This window comes from Caenorhabditis remanei, chromosome I (genome assembly GCF_010183535.1).
Source record: "Caenorhabditis remanei strain PX506 chromosome I, whole genome shotgun sequence".
NCBI classification, from domain to species: Eukaryota; Metazoa; Nematoda; class Chromadorea; order Rhabditida; family Rhabditidae; genus Caenorhabditis; species Caenorhabditis remanei.
Genome location: NC_071328.1, coordinates 1,299,264 through 1,317,252, shown reverse-complemented (window position 1 = coordinate 1,317,252; position 17,989 = coordinate 1,299,264). Strand labels below are relative to the sequence as shown.

Below are 17,989 nucleotides of genomic sequence, written 5' to 3'. Positions count from 1 at the left end.
GCAGAAAATTGATATTTTACGGTTTTTAGAGAGAAAAAAAACTCGAAAATTGGATTAAAAATGTGAAAAATGCTGAAAATCTAATGAAAAAAAGCTATTAGACTTTCAGGTCATATGGAAGTGCGCTCTATTGATAATCAGGTGATTTTGAACCGTTTTTCAGGGTTTTCGGCATAAAATTTCGATTTTTTGGATTTAAAAGCAATAAAAACCTTAAAAATCACAGAATTTCAGCGATTATCAACAGAGCGCACTTTCACACATAGCACACAAACATAATACAAATAAAAAGATCATTTTGAGAGTTGAAATATGAGATTTTGGTGATAAAAACAGAGAAATCGATCAATAATTCTGTCGTTTTGGCGGTTGGAGACTGTAGCCGTGTAGTTCGCACCATCCGATTGGAAGGATGTCGTGAGAGCTGGAAAAAAAATGGAATTTTTAGAGTTTGGAGCGAAAAAATTGAGTTTTTCGTGGAATTTTTGATAGAAAAATCAATTTTCGTGGGTGAAAATTGCATTTTTAATGGAAATTTCTTCGAATTTTGTCTAAAATTTTGTAAAATATGGCGAAAAATTGAAGAAAATCATGAAAAATGTAGTTTTACATTGAAAAAGTTAGGCTAATTTCGACAAAAATTGAGTTTTTCGTGGAAAACGGCACTTTTTGATCGACAAACGATTTTCAGGGCTGAAAAATCTAAATTGCATCAATCTTCTAGTTGAAAACATCAATTTTTGACGAAAAATTGAAGAAATCATGAAAAAAGCGACTTTCCACGAAAATGTAGCAATTTTCCACGGAAAAACTCAAATTTTCGTTTAAAAATGATAATTTTTTGGAAAAAATGACCTAAATTTTACCGAAAATCGCATTTCAAATGGAAATTTCATCATCTTCGGTAAAAAATGCTGAAATTTTTGAAAAAAAAATGGTGAAAATTGACGAAAATCATCTCAAAAATGTAGATTTATATTGAAAAATCAGGCAAATTTCGACGAAAAATGTCATTTTTCAACGAAAAACCTCATTTTTTAATCGAATTTTCCCATTTCTGCCGTCCAAAAACGTACTCAATATCGTAAAGCTCGTCAAACTCCTCGTCCCATCCGTCGAAATTCACATTTATAATTCGTCCGTGTACTCCTTTGATCGTCGCCGGACAAATGAACTGATTCTCACACATATCGGCCGCTTCGAGACGCATTCCGACCTGAAAATCGATTAAAAGAATGGCTGAAAATCATGAAAAAACACTGAAAATTGGTGGAAATCTCGAAAATCACTGAAAATTTTGAATTTCCAACGTATTTCAACGGTTTTTGGATATTCAAGACCGATGGCCTAGAAACCCCAACAGAAAATGTTCGGCCATGATCACATTTTCAGCATTTTTCGATTTGAAAATACGCGTTTTCGGGGGGTTTTTTACAGGGAAAGTTGAGAATTATTTTAGGAAAACAATTAAAATCAAGCAATTTTTATGATTTTTGAGCTGAAAAATGGAGTTTTTCGGTCTAAACTGATTGGAAATTCCACGAATTTCACGAAAAATGAGTCTGGAATACTCAAAACCAGCTGGAAAGTCGATTTAAGCGGCAGGAAACGAAAAATTCAGTTTTTCACTGGAATTCTAATCAAAAAACGTTAATTCGAGTCAAATTTCAGATTTTTCGCTGAAAATGAATGAATTTTGTTCTTTTTTCGATGAAAAACAACGATTTTTCACTGTTTCCACTTGAAAAATGGTAAGAATTTTCGGATTTTTGAGTCCAAAATCCCAAATTTTCAACGATTTTCAGACGAATTCTCACCAACCTGAAACATATTCAATCTCTCTTCACTCGGCTCCGTTCTAAACAATTCTAACGGCATTCTCTCGGCGTTCTCCTTTTCCAAATACTCATCCCACTTGAATGTTCCCTCGAAACTATCAGGATCCGCCAATTCTAATCCATTTTTCTCCGCGTATCCAACGGGAAACATGAACGTATTATTGATATGAATCGGGAAACTCTCATCCAACTGATCCGGACCTAGAAAATCACATTTTGGAAAAGTTAGGCCACGGACTGGTTTTCGTGGCCTAAAAAACTCGGCCATCGAAGTTTTCAGCCGAAAATATGGGAAAAAACGGTTGAAATTGGCTATGGGGGCCTAGAAAACCAAATTTTGAGAAATCTAGGCCACGAACCAGGTTTTGGTGGCCGATTTTCAGTGGCCTAGTAACCCAAAACTAGGCCACCGACTAAAACTAGCGAAAAATTATTGAAATTGACTATTTTTGACGTTGGCGGCCTAAAAAATCAAATTTTGGAAAGCTAGGCCACCAACACAATGGCCTAGGATTCCAAGTCATCCGATAGTTAGGTCATCAGGTATTTTACCCCAAAATAGTCAAAATCGACGATGGTGGCCTAGAAAACCGAAAGTTGAGAAAGTTCGGCCCCCGATAGTTTTCATTATTTTTATGGGTTTTTGGTGGCCGAGGTTTTGCAAAAGTTCGGGCATCACCGGTTTTTTAATGTTTTTTTCTCAGAATTCATAACTAACCCGTAAAGTAACGCTCGAAAAGCACAAAACTCGGTGGCCTAACTTTTACAAAACCTCGGCCACCGGCCGAATTCTCGAGTTTTCGCAAAATTTGGTTTTCTAGGCCATCAACTCGAAAACGTCCATTTTTGGCCGAATTTTTTCGATTTTTCTCATTTTTTCACCTAAAAATCGTAATTTTTCACATAAAAACCCCAATTTTACCTGATTTTCAAAAAAAAACACTAAAAAATCGGCTTTTCTGGAAAAACAATTGGTGGCCTAACTTTTGCAAAACCTCGTCAACTCGATCCCCTGGTGGCCGAGTTTTCGCAAAATTTGGTTTTCTAGGCCATCAACTCGAAAACCTCCGTTTTTGACCGAATTTTTTCGATTTGTCTCATTTTTTTAACTAAAAATCGTAATTTTTCACTTAAAAACCCCAATTTTACCTGATTTTCAGAAAAAAACACGAAAAAATCGGCTTTTCTGGAAAAACAATTGGTGGCCTAACTTTTGCAAAACCTCGGCCACTCGATCCTCTGGTGGCCGAGTTTTTGCAAAATTTGGTTTTCTAGGCCATCAACTCGAAAACTCTCGTTTTTGACCGAATTTTATTCCATTTTTCTCATTTTTTCACCTAAAAACCCCAATTTTTCGCAAAAAATTGATTTACCATCCATTCCCACTATCATATATCCATCCGTCTCGCAAAAACTGATAATCGACGCCACATGGAGCAATTTGAATTGTTGAGCCAACGGATCGATCAACTCGAATTTCTGTCCAACTTTAAGTCGGCTCCACGCCTCTTCGTCCACTTTTTCATGCGGTAAATCGTCGAAAGTCACGTCTTCCTTCAAAAATTTCGGCGGTTTTCCCGCTTTCAGATCGGCGGCGATACGTTTCGTATGCTCGATATAATCCTTTTTCGCCGACAATTTGTAGCCGTTGACCGCGGCGAATCCCACTGGGAATATGAAGAATGACGCTTCGTCGATCCAATATTGTGATTCATTACTCTGAGATTGACGATCGGATTCTCCGTCCAACGGTACTGGAGAATCTTCGTCGGATACCAGAACACTAATACGGCGACCAGTGATCTCTTGGATTCGGGCGACCCGTATCTCCAAAGAATTCGCGTAATTCAAAAGTTCCAGACGTTGACCGACGTGGAATCGAGAATCGTGAAGACGATTCAGAGTCTCGTCGTGATCATCGCTGAGAGTATTCTGACCGTATACTTCACACTCCAGGGCGTTCTGAAATTTAGTTTTAGAGCGGATATTCTAAATTTTTGCTCAACAATGGCTGAAAATCCATAAAAAATGAGAATTTCAGCACTGAAACCTCAAAAAATTCCAAAAATGAAAAGTTTTCAGAGCGGAAATTCACGTTTTTGGGAGATTTTCGACTGAATTTTGAAGATGTTTGGGGTATTTAGAGCGAAAATTCTCTATTTTTGGGACATTTTTGGCTTTTCAGTGAATTTAGAACTTCAATGTCACTTTTTTAAAAAGATTTTTAGCAGTTTTTCAGAGAATTTGGGCTTAAAATTCGAAATTTCGCAAACTTGAGCTTCGAAAACACCGTTTTTAGAGCGGATATTCTAAATTTTTACTCAAAAATGACTGAAAACCCCGAAAAAATGAGAATTTTAGCACTGAAAACACCGAAAATCCCAAAAATTAAAAGTTTTCAGAGCGGAAATTTTCAATTTGGGTGTTTTTAGAGTAGAAATTCTCCATTTTTGGGGGTTTATAACGAAAATTCTGAACTTTTGAGGTATTTGGAGGGGAAATTCTCATTTTTGGGAGATTTTCGATTGAATTTTAAAGATTTTTGGGGTATTTAGAGCGGAAATTCTCAATTTTTGGGACATTTTCGGTTTTTCCAGTGGATTTAGAACTTCAAATGTCAAATTTTAGAGATTTTCAGCCGTTTTTGAAAGATTTTGGGGTGAAAATCCAAAATTTTGAAAAAAAAAATGACTTTATGAGCGAAAATTCTCCATTTTTGAAGATTTTTGCCCTTTTTTTCAGATGTTTCGGGTGAGATTTTGAACTCAAAAGGTCAATTTTGTCTTTAAAATTCAACATTTTGATTAAAAAAAGACGATTTTCAATCGTTTTCCACTGTTTTTAGGGTTTTTTGCTCTGGTTTTGTCGATTTTGACTTAAAAATTGCAGTTTTTAAGAGTTTTTTGGCTCAAAAATGGATTATTTCGACCTAAAAATCGATTTTTCGCGAAAATACGATTCTTTCAGCGATTTTGTAGATTTTCAGTCATTTCTAACCTTAAAATTTTGAAAATCAGCTGAAATTCCACATTTTTCGGTCTGAAACTGGAAATTCCGCCAAGAAAACACCATTCTGATCGATTTTCACTCAAAAAATCCGATTTTTTCGCAATTTTTCACTAGAAAAACGCTCACTTACCCTAATGAAATTCTGCATATCGTTTTCATATTCCTTGGCAACGTGAAACGGCGGAACATACGTGACCGCCGCCATTTTTGGATCTTTTAAAGCAGCGCTGAAACTTGAGAATGGCTTCAGAAACTTGTCTGTTCTTTACATAATACTCTTACTTTGCCATATTATGAATCTCTTCAGTGAGCATATTAATCCAAAACTTCTTCTCACTGGCGATGAATTGAGCCAATACTCGATAGCCGCACACTTTCTCAACGCGGGCGAACCAGCGACATTGGACACCGTCTGTCACTTTATCGTAGTCGTGGTTTATGCATTCGAACTGGAAATGGGCGGAGTTTAGGGGGGTTTCATTTCAGATTCCGATACTTCTGACTTAAATCATTGGAAAATCGCTTAAAATCGGCACAAGTCGCTCGAAAAACTCTCAGAAAAGCACAAAAATTGTGGACATTTTTGCTAAAATCGCTAAAATCGCTACACCAGTCTGGGGCGCCTGAGGCGCGCCAGCACTTTTGTAAATTGAAAAATAGCTTGAGCCCCACAATTCCCGTTCTCCTGACTCAAAATGAGCTTTTCCCGGAAGAGTTTTTCCCGCGGGATCGTGTAGTCCTCTCGGACAAGCTTTTTGTTTTTTTTTTTCACTTTTTCCGACAAATTTTCGCATCAAAAATGGAAAAAACACGAGAATTGATCCAAAATTTTGTCCGAGAGGACTACACGGCCGCGCGGGAAAACTCTTCCACCAAAACCTTTTTGATTCAGGAGAACGATGCGATTTTCAGCATATTTTTTGGTAGTTTTTTTCAATAATGAACTTTCAGGGACTAGACATCCCTATTTGGGATTCTAGGCCATACTCGCTTTAAACTCAAAGCTGAAATCTATACGAAAATGTAGATCTCGACGCGTTCTTTCTCTCTGACTTACTCCGTGCGCCGGATTTTTAATAAATCTGGTTCGGAGTATGGCAGATAGATAAAACACGCTGAGATCTACATTTCGGTACAATTTTCAGGTCATAATGTTGAGTTTGAAGCGTTTGGGATTCTAGGCCACCAGTAGTCAGGGGCTACGAATTTGGAAATTCCACATAATCTTAGGCGACCGACTTAAAAACGGGAAAATTGATCTTCCAGGTTCTGAGATCACCTAGATACAGGCTGTAAATCTGGTAATCTAGATCAAGAGTCATAAATCATGAGAAGCGACCTTTTAACCGTAATTAACCAGCCAATCAGCCCTTCGCGATCTATCGATCGAGTACAGTAACCAAGGATATCAGGGAACTGAAATTGGTTAGCAAGACATTCACAATCTTCCAAATGTGGACGTGGCCTAGGATACCGAACTGGTGGCCTAGGAATCGCTTCAATGATTGCTCAGATTTCGGAACAGACGGTCGGAAGGACGATGAGAACGGCCGATGGCCTAGGATCCCAAATTGGACCTGCACTGGTTCGCATTTTCAGAACGATGGCCTAAGATAGTGAACTGGTGGCCTAGGTTCCCAAATCGGAACTCCGATGGCCTAGGATACCGAACTGGTGGCCTAGGATCCCAAATTGGAACTCCGATGGCCTAGGATCCCAAATTGGAATTCCGATGGCCTAGGATACCGAACTGGTGGCCTAGGATCCCAAATTGGAACTCCGATGGCCTAGGATACCGAACTGGTGGCCTAGGATCCCAAATTGGAACTCCGATGGCCTAGAATCCCAAAATTTCCAGATTTCCATTCCACTACTCACAATAAGTCCCTCTTTCAGAATATCATTAAAATCGATATTGGTATTCGTGTTGAACGCCTCCACCGGAATATACTTTTCCCTCTTCGATCCGTCTTCGAATGCTCTCAAATGGGTTTCCCACGAATACGATGAGCCGAGTCGTTTCTCTTTCGCCTTTCCGCATCTCACCACTTTCAGATAATCAGTTTTTTGAGGTTGTGTTGAGAAGGAAGTGTTGGCGGCGGGTGGGGACATTCTGACACTGGAAATGGGGGAGGTGTTGGGGAGCAAAAACGGTGAGGAAAAGGGGCGGAAAATCGGAAAATATGAAAATTTTGATGAAAAACGAAGTTTTTTGCTATTTTTCAATGAAAAACATGCAAAAATGTTGAATTTTCAGCCCTTTTTTGTATGAAATAATAGTTTTCGGTGTAAAATTTGTCACATTTCGTGCCAGATTCCGAATTTCCGACTAGAAAATTGGGAGGGATTGGGGAGGAAACGAGGCGGAGAATCGTAAAATAAAACTTTTGAAATGAAAAACAATGGTTTTTTGTCATTTTTAAGCGGAAAACACCTACTTTTCCTTATTTTTTAATGCAAAAAATGCCATTTTTGAGCTTAAATTGATAGATTTAATGTAAGATTTGTCAAAATCGTGGCAGATTCCGAATTTCAGAATTTCAGAATTTCAGACGCAGTTATTCAAAGCGAACCCTCTTCAGATCACTATTGACACCCAAAATGGTCAATTTTGGACGGAAAATTCCGATTTTCGGGTCAGAAACCCTATTATTTGTCATTTATAACACCTAAACCTTGCCGAACGCTCATTTTCAATGAAAAACATGACAAATCGATCCAAAAGTGAGATTTCACCTCGAAAATCGCCTCAAACACCAAAATTAGTCACAAAAATACGATTTTTAGGAAGAAAAGACTGAGAAAATTGATTTTTTCATTGAAAAATGACAATTTTCCGTGTAAATTCAATGAAACACTACTTGGCAACAGGAACCTCAAGTCTTCACCGGAAAATCACACAAATTATAGTTTTTGACACAAAAAAAAACGCCGAAAACTGAATCTAGGTGATTTTAGATGAATAACTATCTGAATTTTACAAAAAAAACCCTAGATTTTATGCCAAAACATCGATTTTTAAAGAAATTTCGAACTTTTTCACAGGATTTGAGGCATTTTTCAGTCAGAAATGACGTTTTAATGGTAATTTTTATCTCAAAAACAAATTTTTTCCACGGATAAACTGAAAATTTGAATTTGGATGCGTTTTTCAGCGACAAACGACTGTTTTTCCGGTCTTTGAGCTTGAAAATGATAATTTTTGAGAAAAATGTCGAATTACGCTGTTTTAACGAGATTTTTAAAAATAAATTTTGAGCCAAAACCGTCATTTATAGCTTAAAATGTTGAAGCACTTTTGGCACAAAAACTGCCTTTGAAAAACGCCATTTCTAAAGAAAACTCAAACTCATGTCTCAACAAATCGATGAAAATTATAGTTTATTATGCCATTTTATGAGATTCAAATGTCCAAAATTCGTAGATTTCACTCTCTATCTTTCATTCTCCGCAATTCGTTGGAGCACATTTGCATAACTAAGTGGGCGTGGCTCGGGTGTTTGGAGCACAATTTTCGCGGTTTTGAGGTAAAAAATTACTGAAAATACGGTTTTTGGATGGACAGGATGAAAATGTTGCTTTTTTCGTGTCAAAAACCACAGAATACACTGAGAATCTCAAATTTTCAGAGAATTTGACTATAGCTTATATTATTTAGTGAAAACGAAGATTTTACGCCAAAAAGGAGCGATTTTTAAAGAAATGCCCTCACAAATCGATGAAAATTATAGTTTATTATGCCATTTTAAGAGATTCAAATGTCCAAAATTCGTAGAGTTCACTCTCTATCTTTCATTCTTTCGCATCCGTCAAATCCACATAATACTCAACGTATTCCAACCCATGTGCCTTCTTCGTATTCCACAAATTGTGTTTATACTTGACATGTCTTCCATCACTCGTACAATTATGATAAAATCTCGCGTAGAGTTCAAATTCCGCTCCATTTTCTGTCTTTTGCTGCCCTTTTTGATAGAAAAATAGCTTTTTATAGCCAGAAAACGTTTCTCGATCGGCGACTTGATCTTCATCATGAATCCAATACCACGAATCGTCTTCCCAATGCGATACAACCATCACGAATACCTTGTCGTAGTCACATTTCGCTTCGATGGCAAAGAGGAATCGAGTCGCGGAGCAAGTGGAAACGAGTAGGAGCAACACGATGACTATTTTGTGCATTTTCAATGGGAGGAATGGAGTGAGGAATGGATGGGAAAGCGAAGAGAAAATGTGGATTTTCGGATGGAAGAGGTCACGTTTTGGGGTTTTTTGGGCACTTTTTGGCGGGAAAATTACAATTTTTGAGGTTTTTCATAGTGGAAAAGCGCATTTTCACCCAAATCGAACAGATTCTAAAACTTTTTCGATGAAAAACTGTTTTTGGATCGAAAACTGACTTAAAACAGGGTTTCTGAAGGTTTTTAACTGGATTTGAGGCATTTTTCAGTCAAAAATGGCAATTTTTGAGGTTTTTCATAGAGTTGAAGACAGTTTTCGGGCGCATTTTGCCCCCAATCAAACAGATTGGGAAATTTTTCGATGAAAAAAAGAGATTTTTGGAGTGAAAACGACGATTTTTGAGCATTTCTTGATATAAAAGTGGACTTTATGAGTGTTTGAAGGCCAGAACTGTGAAAATATCAAGATCTTTGAATATCAGCGCATTTTGACCCATTGACCCAACAGATTCGGGGACTTTTTCGATGAAAAACTGTGTTTTTGGATCGAAAACGATAATATTTGAGCTATTCTTGAAGTTTGAAGTTTTTCGAGCATTTTCTGTCTTAAAACAGGGTTTCTGAAGGTTTTTAACTGGATTCAGAAAGATTCGGCTATTTTTAGATGAAAAACTAGGTTTTAGAGGCGAAAACTGTAAAAATCTCAAGATTTGAAGCATTTTTGACTTAAAAAGGGGTTTCTGAAGGTTTTCAACTGGGTTTGAGGCATTTTTTGGTGAGAAAATGACAATTTCCGAGGATTTTCATATAAAAACTATGTTTTTTAAGAGTGTTTAGCTGCAAAAATTGTGAAAATCTCAAGTATTGAAGCTTTTTAACTGAGATTGAGGCTTTTTTCCGTTAAAAATGACAATTTCCGAGGTTTTTCATAGTAGACAGCGGTTTTGGGCGCATTTTGACCCTGTTTGGGACAATTTTCGATGAAAAATAAGTTTTTGAAGTAACAACAACGATATTTGAGCAGTTTTTCAAGTTTTTCATGCATTTTTAGACGTAAAATTGAACTTTATGAGTGTTTAAATGCGAAAATAGAAAAAATCTCAAGTTTTGAAGGTTTTCAACTGGGTTTGAGGCACTTTTTCAGTTAAAAATGACATTTTATTGGAATTTTCACCTCAAAAACACATTGTTCCACGGTTAAACTAAAAATCGGGAATGTCGGTGGGTTTTGGAGCATTTTTCAGGTTTTTTTTAGCTGAAATTTGACATAATATCGGCACAAAATAAAAAAAAAACTCATTTAAAAAAAATTTGAATAAAAATTTGGCATTTTCTTAATAAGTTCTATTTTTCCGGTCAAATTCAGCGTGAAATTCAATTAAAACTGAAACTTTCCGCTATGACAAAACCAATAATTCGAAAAAAAATTCAATCGACAAAAATTGAAGTTTTGCGATTTTTAGGTATTTTTTTCCGACTTTTTTGCAATTTTCTATTCAAAAATCAATTAAAAACTAATATTTCGACACAAAAACCAAAAAAAAACATTAAAAAAGGGCAAAAATCATTGAAAATTGTCCAAAATCGCGCCAAGAGATGGTGTGACGTCACAGTCAGCAAACGCGCTCCACAGCACACATTCAAATTGCCCGCGAAACACGAATCAAAAAAGCCGCGAAACACGCGAAATCAAATTCGAGGCGCCCGTTTTTTCGCAGTTCTGCTCGATTTTCCTGGATTTTTTTGATTTTTTTGTGATTTTTATTGAAAAAGATCGCATGGAAACTCCATTTTTCACCCTAGAAAACCATAAAAACACTATTTTTCATCACTTTTAGGCCAAAAAATGCGAGATTATCGTTTTTCCTTGATTTTCCTCAATTTTTTCTCATTTTTCTGTGATTTTTTATTGAAAAATCGCATGAAAACCCCATTTTTCACCCCAAAAACCCGTAAAAACTTCATTTTTCATAACTTTTAGGCCAAAAAATGGCAGATTCTCGTTTTTCCTTAATTTTTCTCTATAATTCCCACTTTTCTGTGATTTTTTGTTGCAAATACGCGTAAAAACCCGATTTTTCGCCCTGAAAACCCGTTAAATCTCAATTTTTATCACTTTTATATCAAGAATGTCAGAATCTTGTTTTTCCTCGATTTCCTTGGATTTTCCTCTTTTTTCCGTAAATTTTCATTGAAAAAAAGCGTAGAAACCCCATTTTGCAACCCAAAAATCTGCTAAAACTTTGTTTTTCATAACTTTGCTGCCAACAACGTCATAATCTCGATTTTCCTTGAATTTCCTTGATTTTTCTCACTTTTCCGTCATTTTTTATTGAAAAAAACAAGTAAAAACTCGATTTATCACCTCAGAAAGCCAGTTAAAATGTAATTTTTCATCAAATTTAGGCCAAAAATGTCAGATTTTCATTTTTCCATGGTTTTCCGTGATTTTTTATTGAAAAAACTCGCAAAAACCCAATTTTTCACACCAAAAATCCATTAAAACTTCATTTTTCCTCGATTTTTCTCATTTTTCCGTGATTTTTTATCGAAAAAACGCGTAAAAACCCATTTTCTCCCCCGAAAAACTTAATTTTTCATTACTTTTCAGCCAAAAATGTCAGATTTCGACCATGCATTCGCGCAATTGCAGCACAATCCAACGCCAGAGCAATTGGAGGTTTTTACCTCGTAAGTTAGCGGATTTTCAGCTTTTTCAGCTAAAAAACCTCGATTTTTTAATCAATTTCATTTCCAGACAAGTGGAAACGCTATCAAAAATGCTGAAATTCGACCAAATGAAGCGAAAACTGCAGGATTGTCTCTCATCAATCCTCCGAGAGCAGCGATTCGACGGGATTCGGCTCAGCGAGCACATGCTGCGCCTCTATAAACTTCTCGGCTCGTACAGTCGGAGTCTCGGAGGACGTGGTGTCTACGAGCAACTCTATCGGAAAGCCCACTTCAATGAAAGTCTGAAATTCTATCTGCAATGGGCGGAGCAATGTGCGAAGGAGCGAGTTTTAGAGCCGTTCAAGGAGGTTCTCCAGAAGGCGAGAGATTCTCTATCTGCCACAATGTCAATGTCTTCTATCGAATCGGGATTCCGAGATCTTGTCGACGAGTTTTTCGATGGAAAACAGAGCGATCTGTTCTTTAGTCCAGATGATACTATGGATTTGTTCAGAGATCATTCTGTGTTGAAGCCTGGGAGAAGAAACAAGAGACGATCGTCCGTATGCTTCCTTCGCGCGGTTGCACCGATCAATAACGATAAGGAGCCGCTTTTTGGACGTGGAAGTACGTAAAACTGTGTGCTTCTTCCCGAAAAATCGTGAAATTTAGCCGATTTTGATGTATTTTGAACGAAAAATCTTCGAAATCAGAAATTTTTCGTAGAAAATCGTGAAATTTAGCCGATTTTTGTGTATTTTGAACGAAAACTCAACGAAATCTCAGATTTTGCATGGAAAGTCGTGAAATTTAGCCGATTTTTTGTGTCTTTTGAACGAAAAATCATCGAAAATCGTGAAATTAACCCGATTTTCGTGGATTTTGGTTGAAAACCGGTCTTGCCACGTGGCAGCGCCAGCGCGAGAGTATACAAGGTGTGAGAGACGCAGAGAATCCTTCGCGCGGTTGCACCGATTAATAACGATAAAGAGCCACTTTTTGGACGTGGAAGTACGTAAAACTGCGTGTTTCTACCCGAAAAATCATCGAAAATCGTGAAATTTAGCCGATTTTGGTGCATTTTGAACGAAAAATCGGTTGAAATCTCTGATTTTTTATGGAAAATCTTGGAGTTTACCAATCGTGAAATTTAGCCCATTTTCGGGTATTCTGATAGAAAAATCGGTCTTGCCACGTGGCAGCGCCAGCGAGAGAGTATACAAGGCGTGAGAGACGCAGAGAATCCTTCACGCAGTTGCACCGATAAATAACGATAAAGAGCCACTTTTTAGATGTGGAAGTACGTAAAACTGCAGGAAAAGTGCCATTTTTCCCCGAAAAATCATTAAAAATCGTGATATTTCGTCGAAACAACGGTTGATATCCCAGATTTTTTCTTGAAAAATTGTGAAAATTAGCCGATTTTCGGGTATTCTGATCAGGCTTGGTCGGAGAAAAATTTTCGGAGAATCGGAGAATCGAAATTTTCTCCGAAAAAAAAACTCGGAGAATCGGATATCCGAAATTTTCTCCGACTTTTTTTCTCGGAGGATCGGAGATTTTCGGAGAATCCAAAAAAAAGAATTCGAAAAGGGATTTTCTGTTGCGTTTTTCAGAATTCGCCTTTCTAAAACATGTTTAATCATCATTCAAAGCTTTTACCAGTGAAAATACAACAAAAACAGGGTTTTGAGTGTCGTCGTCTCTGATATTCTCCGAAATTCTCCGACTTTTTTTTCGGAGAATTGGAGAATTTCTCCGAAATGAAAAGTCGGAGAATTATCCGACGGATAATTTCTACGAAAAAAAATGTCGGAGAATTATCCGTCGGAGAAATTCTCCGAAAAAAGTCGGAGAATCGGAGAATCGGATTATCCGATTCTCCGACTCCGACCAAGCCTGATTCTGATCGAAAAACTGATCTTGTCACGTGGCATTCCCTTCTAGAGAGTATGCAAAGGGTGAGAGACGCAGAGAAACGGAAGCATTGAAAATCATTGAAATCGTCGATTTTTCAGCCAAAATTTGTGTATTTTAACGGAAGTTTTTGGTGATTTTTAGCCGAAAGATCATCGAAATCCCAGATTTTTAATAGAAAATCGTGGAAATTGGCCGATTTTTGTGTATTTTGTACGGAAAATTGTTCAAAATCTCTGATTTTTCAGCTCAATTTGTCTAATTTTTGTCTTTTTCCTCGAAAATCGCTTGGAATTCCACAATTGCCGGCTTTGCCACGTGGCAGCGCCCCGATGAGAGAATGTTCAGAGTGTGAGAGACGCAGAGAAACGAGAGCGCGGGTCTCGTTTCGGCTTCTCCTTCAAAAATTGTGCAAATTTTGTAAAAACTCATCAGTTTTTGCTGTTTTAGAATCAGAAAAGTGAAAAAACCTGGGTTTTCACCGCGTTTTCACCTCAAAAATCTCAATTTTTCTGCCAAAAAACCACCTAATTCCCCCAATTTTCAGCCAAAACCCTCATACGCTCCGAGTTCGTCGACACGCCCGCCGTCTACGGTGTCTCCATCGAGGAGTTCCGTCTCGCCAACTACAAAGACACATTCGGAGAAGATGTCGAGCATCAACAACGTCGTGATTCAGGCATTGTTCATATGAAACCAGTGTCCGATGAGGCCCGCAAAGCTCGTGACGTCGTCGACGCTCGAATGGCCTCGAATCTCAACTCTCGACGTCGTCCACTTCCAGCTCTAGTCGAAGGAAACGCCGATGAGGAGGAGGAGAAGAGAAGTCGCTTCAACTCTCCAGTGATTCCCACTAGAGACGCCCATCGGCCACCACTTCGTGCCAAGTCGGAGGTTCAGAGGACGTCGGAGACGATCACATTGTCGTCAGATACGAAATCGGTGAAGGAGAACAGCTACAATGAGTTGGATGATAGTGTGGAGAATGAGAAATTGAGAGTTATGGCCGCTGGAAGAGAGAATACACGTCCAGATCGTTCCAGCAATTACTCCACGACAACGTCATCTATTAGAACCGCGAAAAGTGGCGGAGGACTAGATTTGCAAGCTGAAAATAATTGTCTGGAAGCGCATGCAATGTTCTCGGAGACGCTGCATTTGGGCGCCACTGAGAAGACTATTCCAGTCGTGGCCGCTACTCAAATCTACACAGATTTCTCTGTACTCTGTGATCCTGATCCGACAATGACACTGGATCGTCCTCCACCGCCTGGAAAGAAGACGTCCGGAGGGTTGAATGTGGTGTTCGATGAGCAAGCGCCGGCTCCAGAGGAGCAAGTAGAGGAGGAGCAAGTAGAGGAGGAGGAGAAGGAGGAGACGAAGATCTCAGAGCTGAAACCAATGATTCGGGAGAAAATGATCACCAAGTTAAAGGAGGAGGACGAGTCGAGAAGCACACTTCAGACGCCGCCGACGTACTCGTCGTCGCTCGATGAAGATGACGTCTTCTCCGATGAGCTCGTCCACGGATTCGGGAGAAAAACACGTGGCGGAATCGTCACGTCGACACCGGCTGCTGGAATTCCATTTATTGATATTGACTCGTATTTTGGGAATAAATCGGATGAAAACGCACGGCAAGTGGAGGAACCGGCGCCGCAGCCGACTTTCGCGGTCCCGCAAGGAAGCGCGTTCAATAAAATGGTGAGTTTTTGGACGAAAATTGATGTTTTTTACTTAAAATTGATGATTTTTGACCGAAAATTGATGGTTTTTGAGTGAAACTTGATAATTTTCGACCAAAAATTGATGTTTTTTACCAAAAATTGATGGTTTTTGTCCAAAAATCAGGGATGTGCCTATGGAGGCGCTTTGGGCGCTGAAAGATTTCAAAGTGGGCGAAAATGCGACGAGAGAGAGAGTGTGTAAAATCGAGAGAGTATGTCTGCGTCTCTCCATTTCGCACACTCTTTCTCGTCGCATTTTCAAATTTCGGCTGAAAATGCGAGGCGCTCAACGCCACCCGGGCACACCCTGCCAAAAATTGATGGTTTTTGACTAAAATTAAGGGTTTTTGACCAAAAATTGAGTGATTTTATCGATTTTTTTATTAAATTTTCAAATTTCAGCTCCGCCGAAAGTCACAAGCACCACCTGCGTTGACTCCAGCTCCACCACCACCAGCTCCAGTGCTAAAAGCGGAGCCAAACTCCTCGATCGACTGTCTCTCTGACAACCTGGGACGTCGTCTTTCGATCGGCGCCGAGGAGATCAAAGCACTCGACGACACCGCCGAAATGACGGGTTGCATCCAACGTCGTCGTAGTGAAATCATCCGAAAAGGAGATATCAATCCATGGGACGAATCGCTCCGTCGCAAACTAATGGCAACCGTCCGTAGCCCGGTGAACATGCACGAATTCCAGGAGCGCGCCGCGAAAATTCAAGCGAATCGCGACTACGAAGTGGGCGGAGAGACGCTTCACATTCAGACGGTCATCGGACAAGGTGGCTACGCGAAAGTGTACAAAGCGGTCAACGAGGAGCGGAAGACGGTTGCGGTGAAGTTCGAAGTGCCCTCGTGCTCGTGGGAAGTCTACATTTGTGATCAGATGAGGAATCGATTGATCAAAGAAGGCGACGAGCGTCGTGTGAAAATGGCGGATTGGTGTATTATGCAAGTGATGGATGCATATGTATTCTCCACGGCGTCCCTTCTCGTCAACGAATACCATGAATACGGGAATCTGTTGGAGTGTATGAACCATATGAAAGACCCGAATTGGCACATCTCCGCGTTCCTTGTCGCACAGATTGCGCGGATTCTGAAGGAGGTGCACGATTGTAAGATTATTCATGGAGATGTCAAGCCCGACAATTTTATGATTACTAGAAAGTGAGTGGACGGGGGAATTTGATGAAAATCGCAAAAATTCGTACCTAGACAGTTCAAATTTGAGATTGTTGCAAATGCGCTCCACCGATTGCAAAAAAATTTGCAAAAATCCCTTTTAAAACGCGATTTTTCGAAATTTTGAGCTCAACAAGTTTTAAATTTAGGTTGCTGCAAGCGCGCTCTACTGTAATTTGATAGAAACTGGAGAAAAATTCATTAAATACGCGGATTTTCAAATTTTAAAGATGTTTTAAATGCGCTCCACCGAAATTCAATATAAATTCACCAAAAATTGATTGAAAACGCGTTTTTTTTTTTAATCGAAAGTTTTAAAAATGGGGTATTGGCAGATGCGCTCTACCGAAATTTTGCGAAAATTTGAAAAATACACTAAAACGTTTGAGTTTTAGTTGTGGCAAACGCGCTCTACTGAATATTTATGGAAATTTCAAAAAATCAACTGAAAAATAACACTTTGACTCTCAAAAACTGTCAAATATTTTCAAATTTCCCTGTTTCTAGAATCGACTCGAACTGGGATCGCGAGGCGCTCATGTCATCCGACACGTTCGTCATCAAACTCATCGATTGGGGGCGTGCCATCGACATGATGCAACTCAAGGATCAGAAATTCAAAGGGCGCGCCGGTACCGACGGATTCGACTCGCCCGAAATGATTGACGGACGCTCGTGGACGTACCAAGCGGATTTCTACGGATTCGCCGTCTCGATGGCTGTCCTCTGCTCACCGAAATACCCGAAACTCACCGGCTCGATCGGAGCGTACTCGCTGAGCTGTGACATCAAACGACGCAACGTACTCCGTGACACTGTCAACGAGATTGCGACAAAGTTGGTGAATATTCCGTCGTGCGATGAGTTGCCCGATTGGAATGAGATTATCGCCAAGTTTTCCGACTTTTGGGAGGAGAATTTCGACGCGTCGGCGTGGAGACAAGCGGTTGCGAAGTTCAACGATGCGTGCGACATCGCCGCTGCCAATAACAAATAAATTGTGTCTTTATTTCTTTTAATCCTGTAATATAAATAACTCGTTTTCTCGTATTTCATGCTCCCCCGCCGTCCCCCTCTCTTCTTATTCGCGCCCTTTTGGTGCATTCAAAAAATGTCAAATTTTCTGTGGATAAATAGATAAATATGGGGAGCAATGACACAAATAAATTTTTATGCAATTAATTCTCCTTTTTTTGTCGATTTATTGAAGTTTTCGAGGGAATTCTACTTCTTTTTCAGATTTTTCAACGAAAAATATTCAAATTCGCGTCATTTCTGTAGATCGTGTCGAGACCCGCACCACTCGAAAAGTCTATGCGCCTTTAATCCACGACGTCTGAAATTTAAATTTTAATCCGTTTTCCATCGATTTTCGCGGATAAAAGCTAATTTTTTCGATAGAAAACAAGATTTAAAGAGGAAATAATTGATTTTCAGGCGGAAAATCAAGAAAAAATCAC

At 39.0% G+C, this 17,989-nt stretch overlaps 3 protein-coding genes across 3 annotated transcripts; 1 reads left to right on the top strand and 2 right to left on the bottom strand.

Moving 5' to 3' along the window:
* Positions 1-345: 345 nt before the first annotated feature.
* GCK72_000181 (uncharacterized protein) lies at positions 346-6,959 on the bottom strand (the record flags this gene model as incomplete). The annotated part of the gene is made up of 7 exons (XM_053722321.1): positions 346-424; positions 1,077-1,216; positions 1,822-2,039; positions 3,212-3,800; positions 4,978-5,074; positions 5,130-5,296; positions 6,726-6,959. The coding sequence occupies 7 exons, from the start codon at positions 6,957-6,959 to the stop codon at positions 346-348; spliced, it is 1,524 nt and encodes a 507-aa protein (XP_053590966.1).
* Positions 6,960-8,639: 1,680 nt separating this feature from the next.
* Positions 8,640-9,029, bottom strand: GCK72_000180 (uncharacterized protein; the record flags this gene model as incomplete). Its single annotated transcript, XM_053722320.1, has 1 exon — positions 8,640-9,029. The coding sequence occupies one exon, from the start codon at positions 9,027-9,029 to the stop codon at positions 8,640-8,642; it is 390 nt and encodes a 129-aa protein (XP_053590965.1).
* Positions 9,030-11,645: 2,616 nt separating this feature from the next.
* GCK72_000179 (uncharacterized protein) lies at positions 11,646-17,526 on the top strand (the record flags this gene model as incomplete). Its single annotated transcript, XM_003090534.2, has 5 exons — positions 11,646-11,719; positions 11,787-12,328; positions 14,166-15,322; positions 15,748-16,514; positions 17,037-17,526. The coding sequence occupies 5 exons, from the start codon at positions 11,646-11,648 to the stop codon at positions 17,524-17,526; spliced, it is 3,030 nt and encodes a 1,009-aa protein (XP_003090582.2).
* Positions 17,527-17,989: the final 463 nt, after the last annotated feature.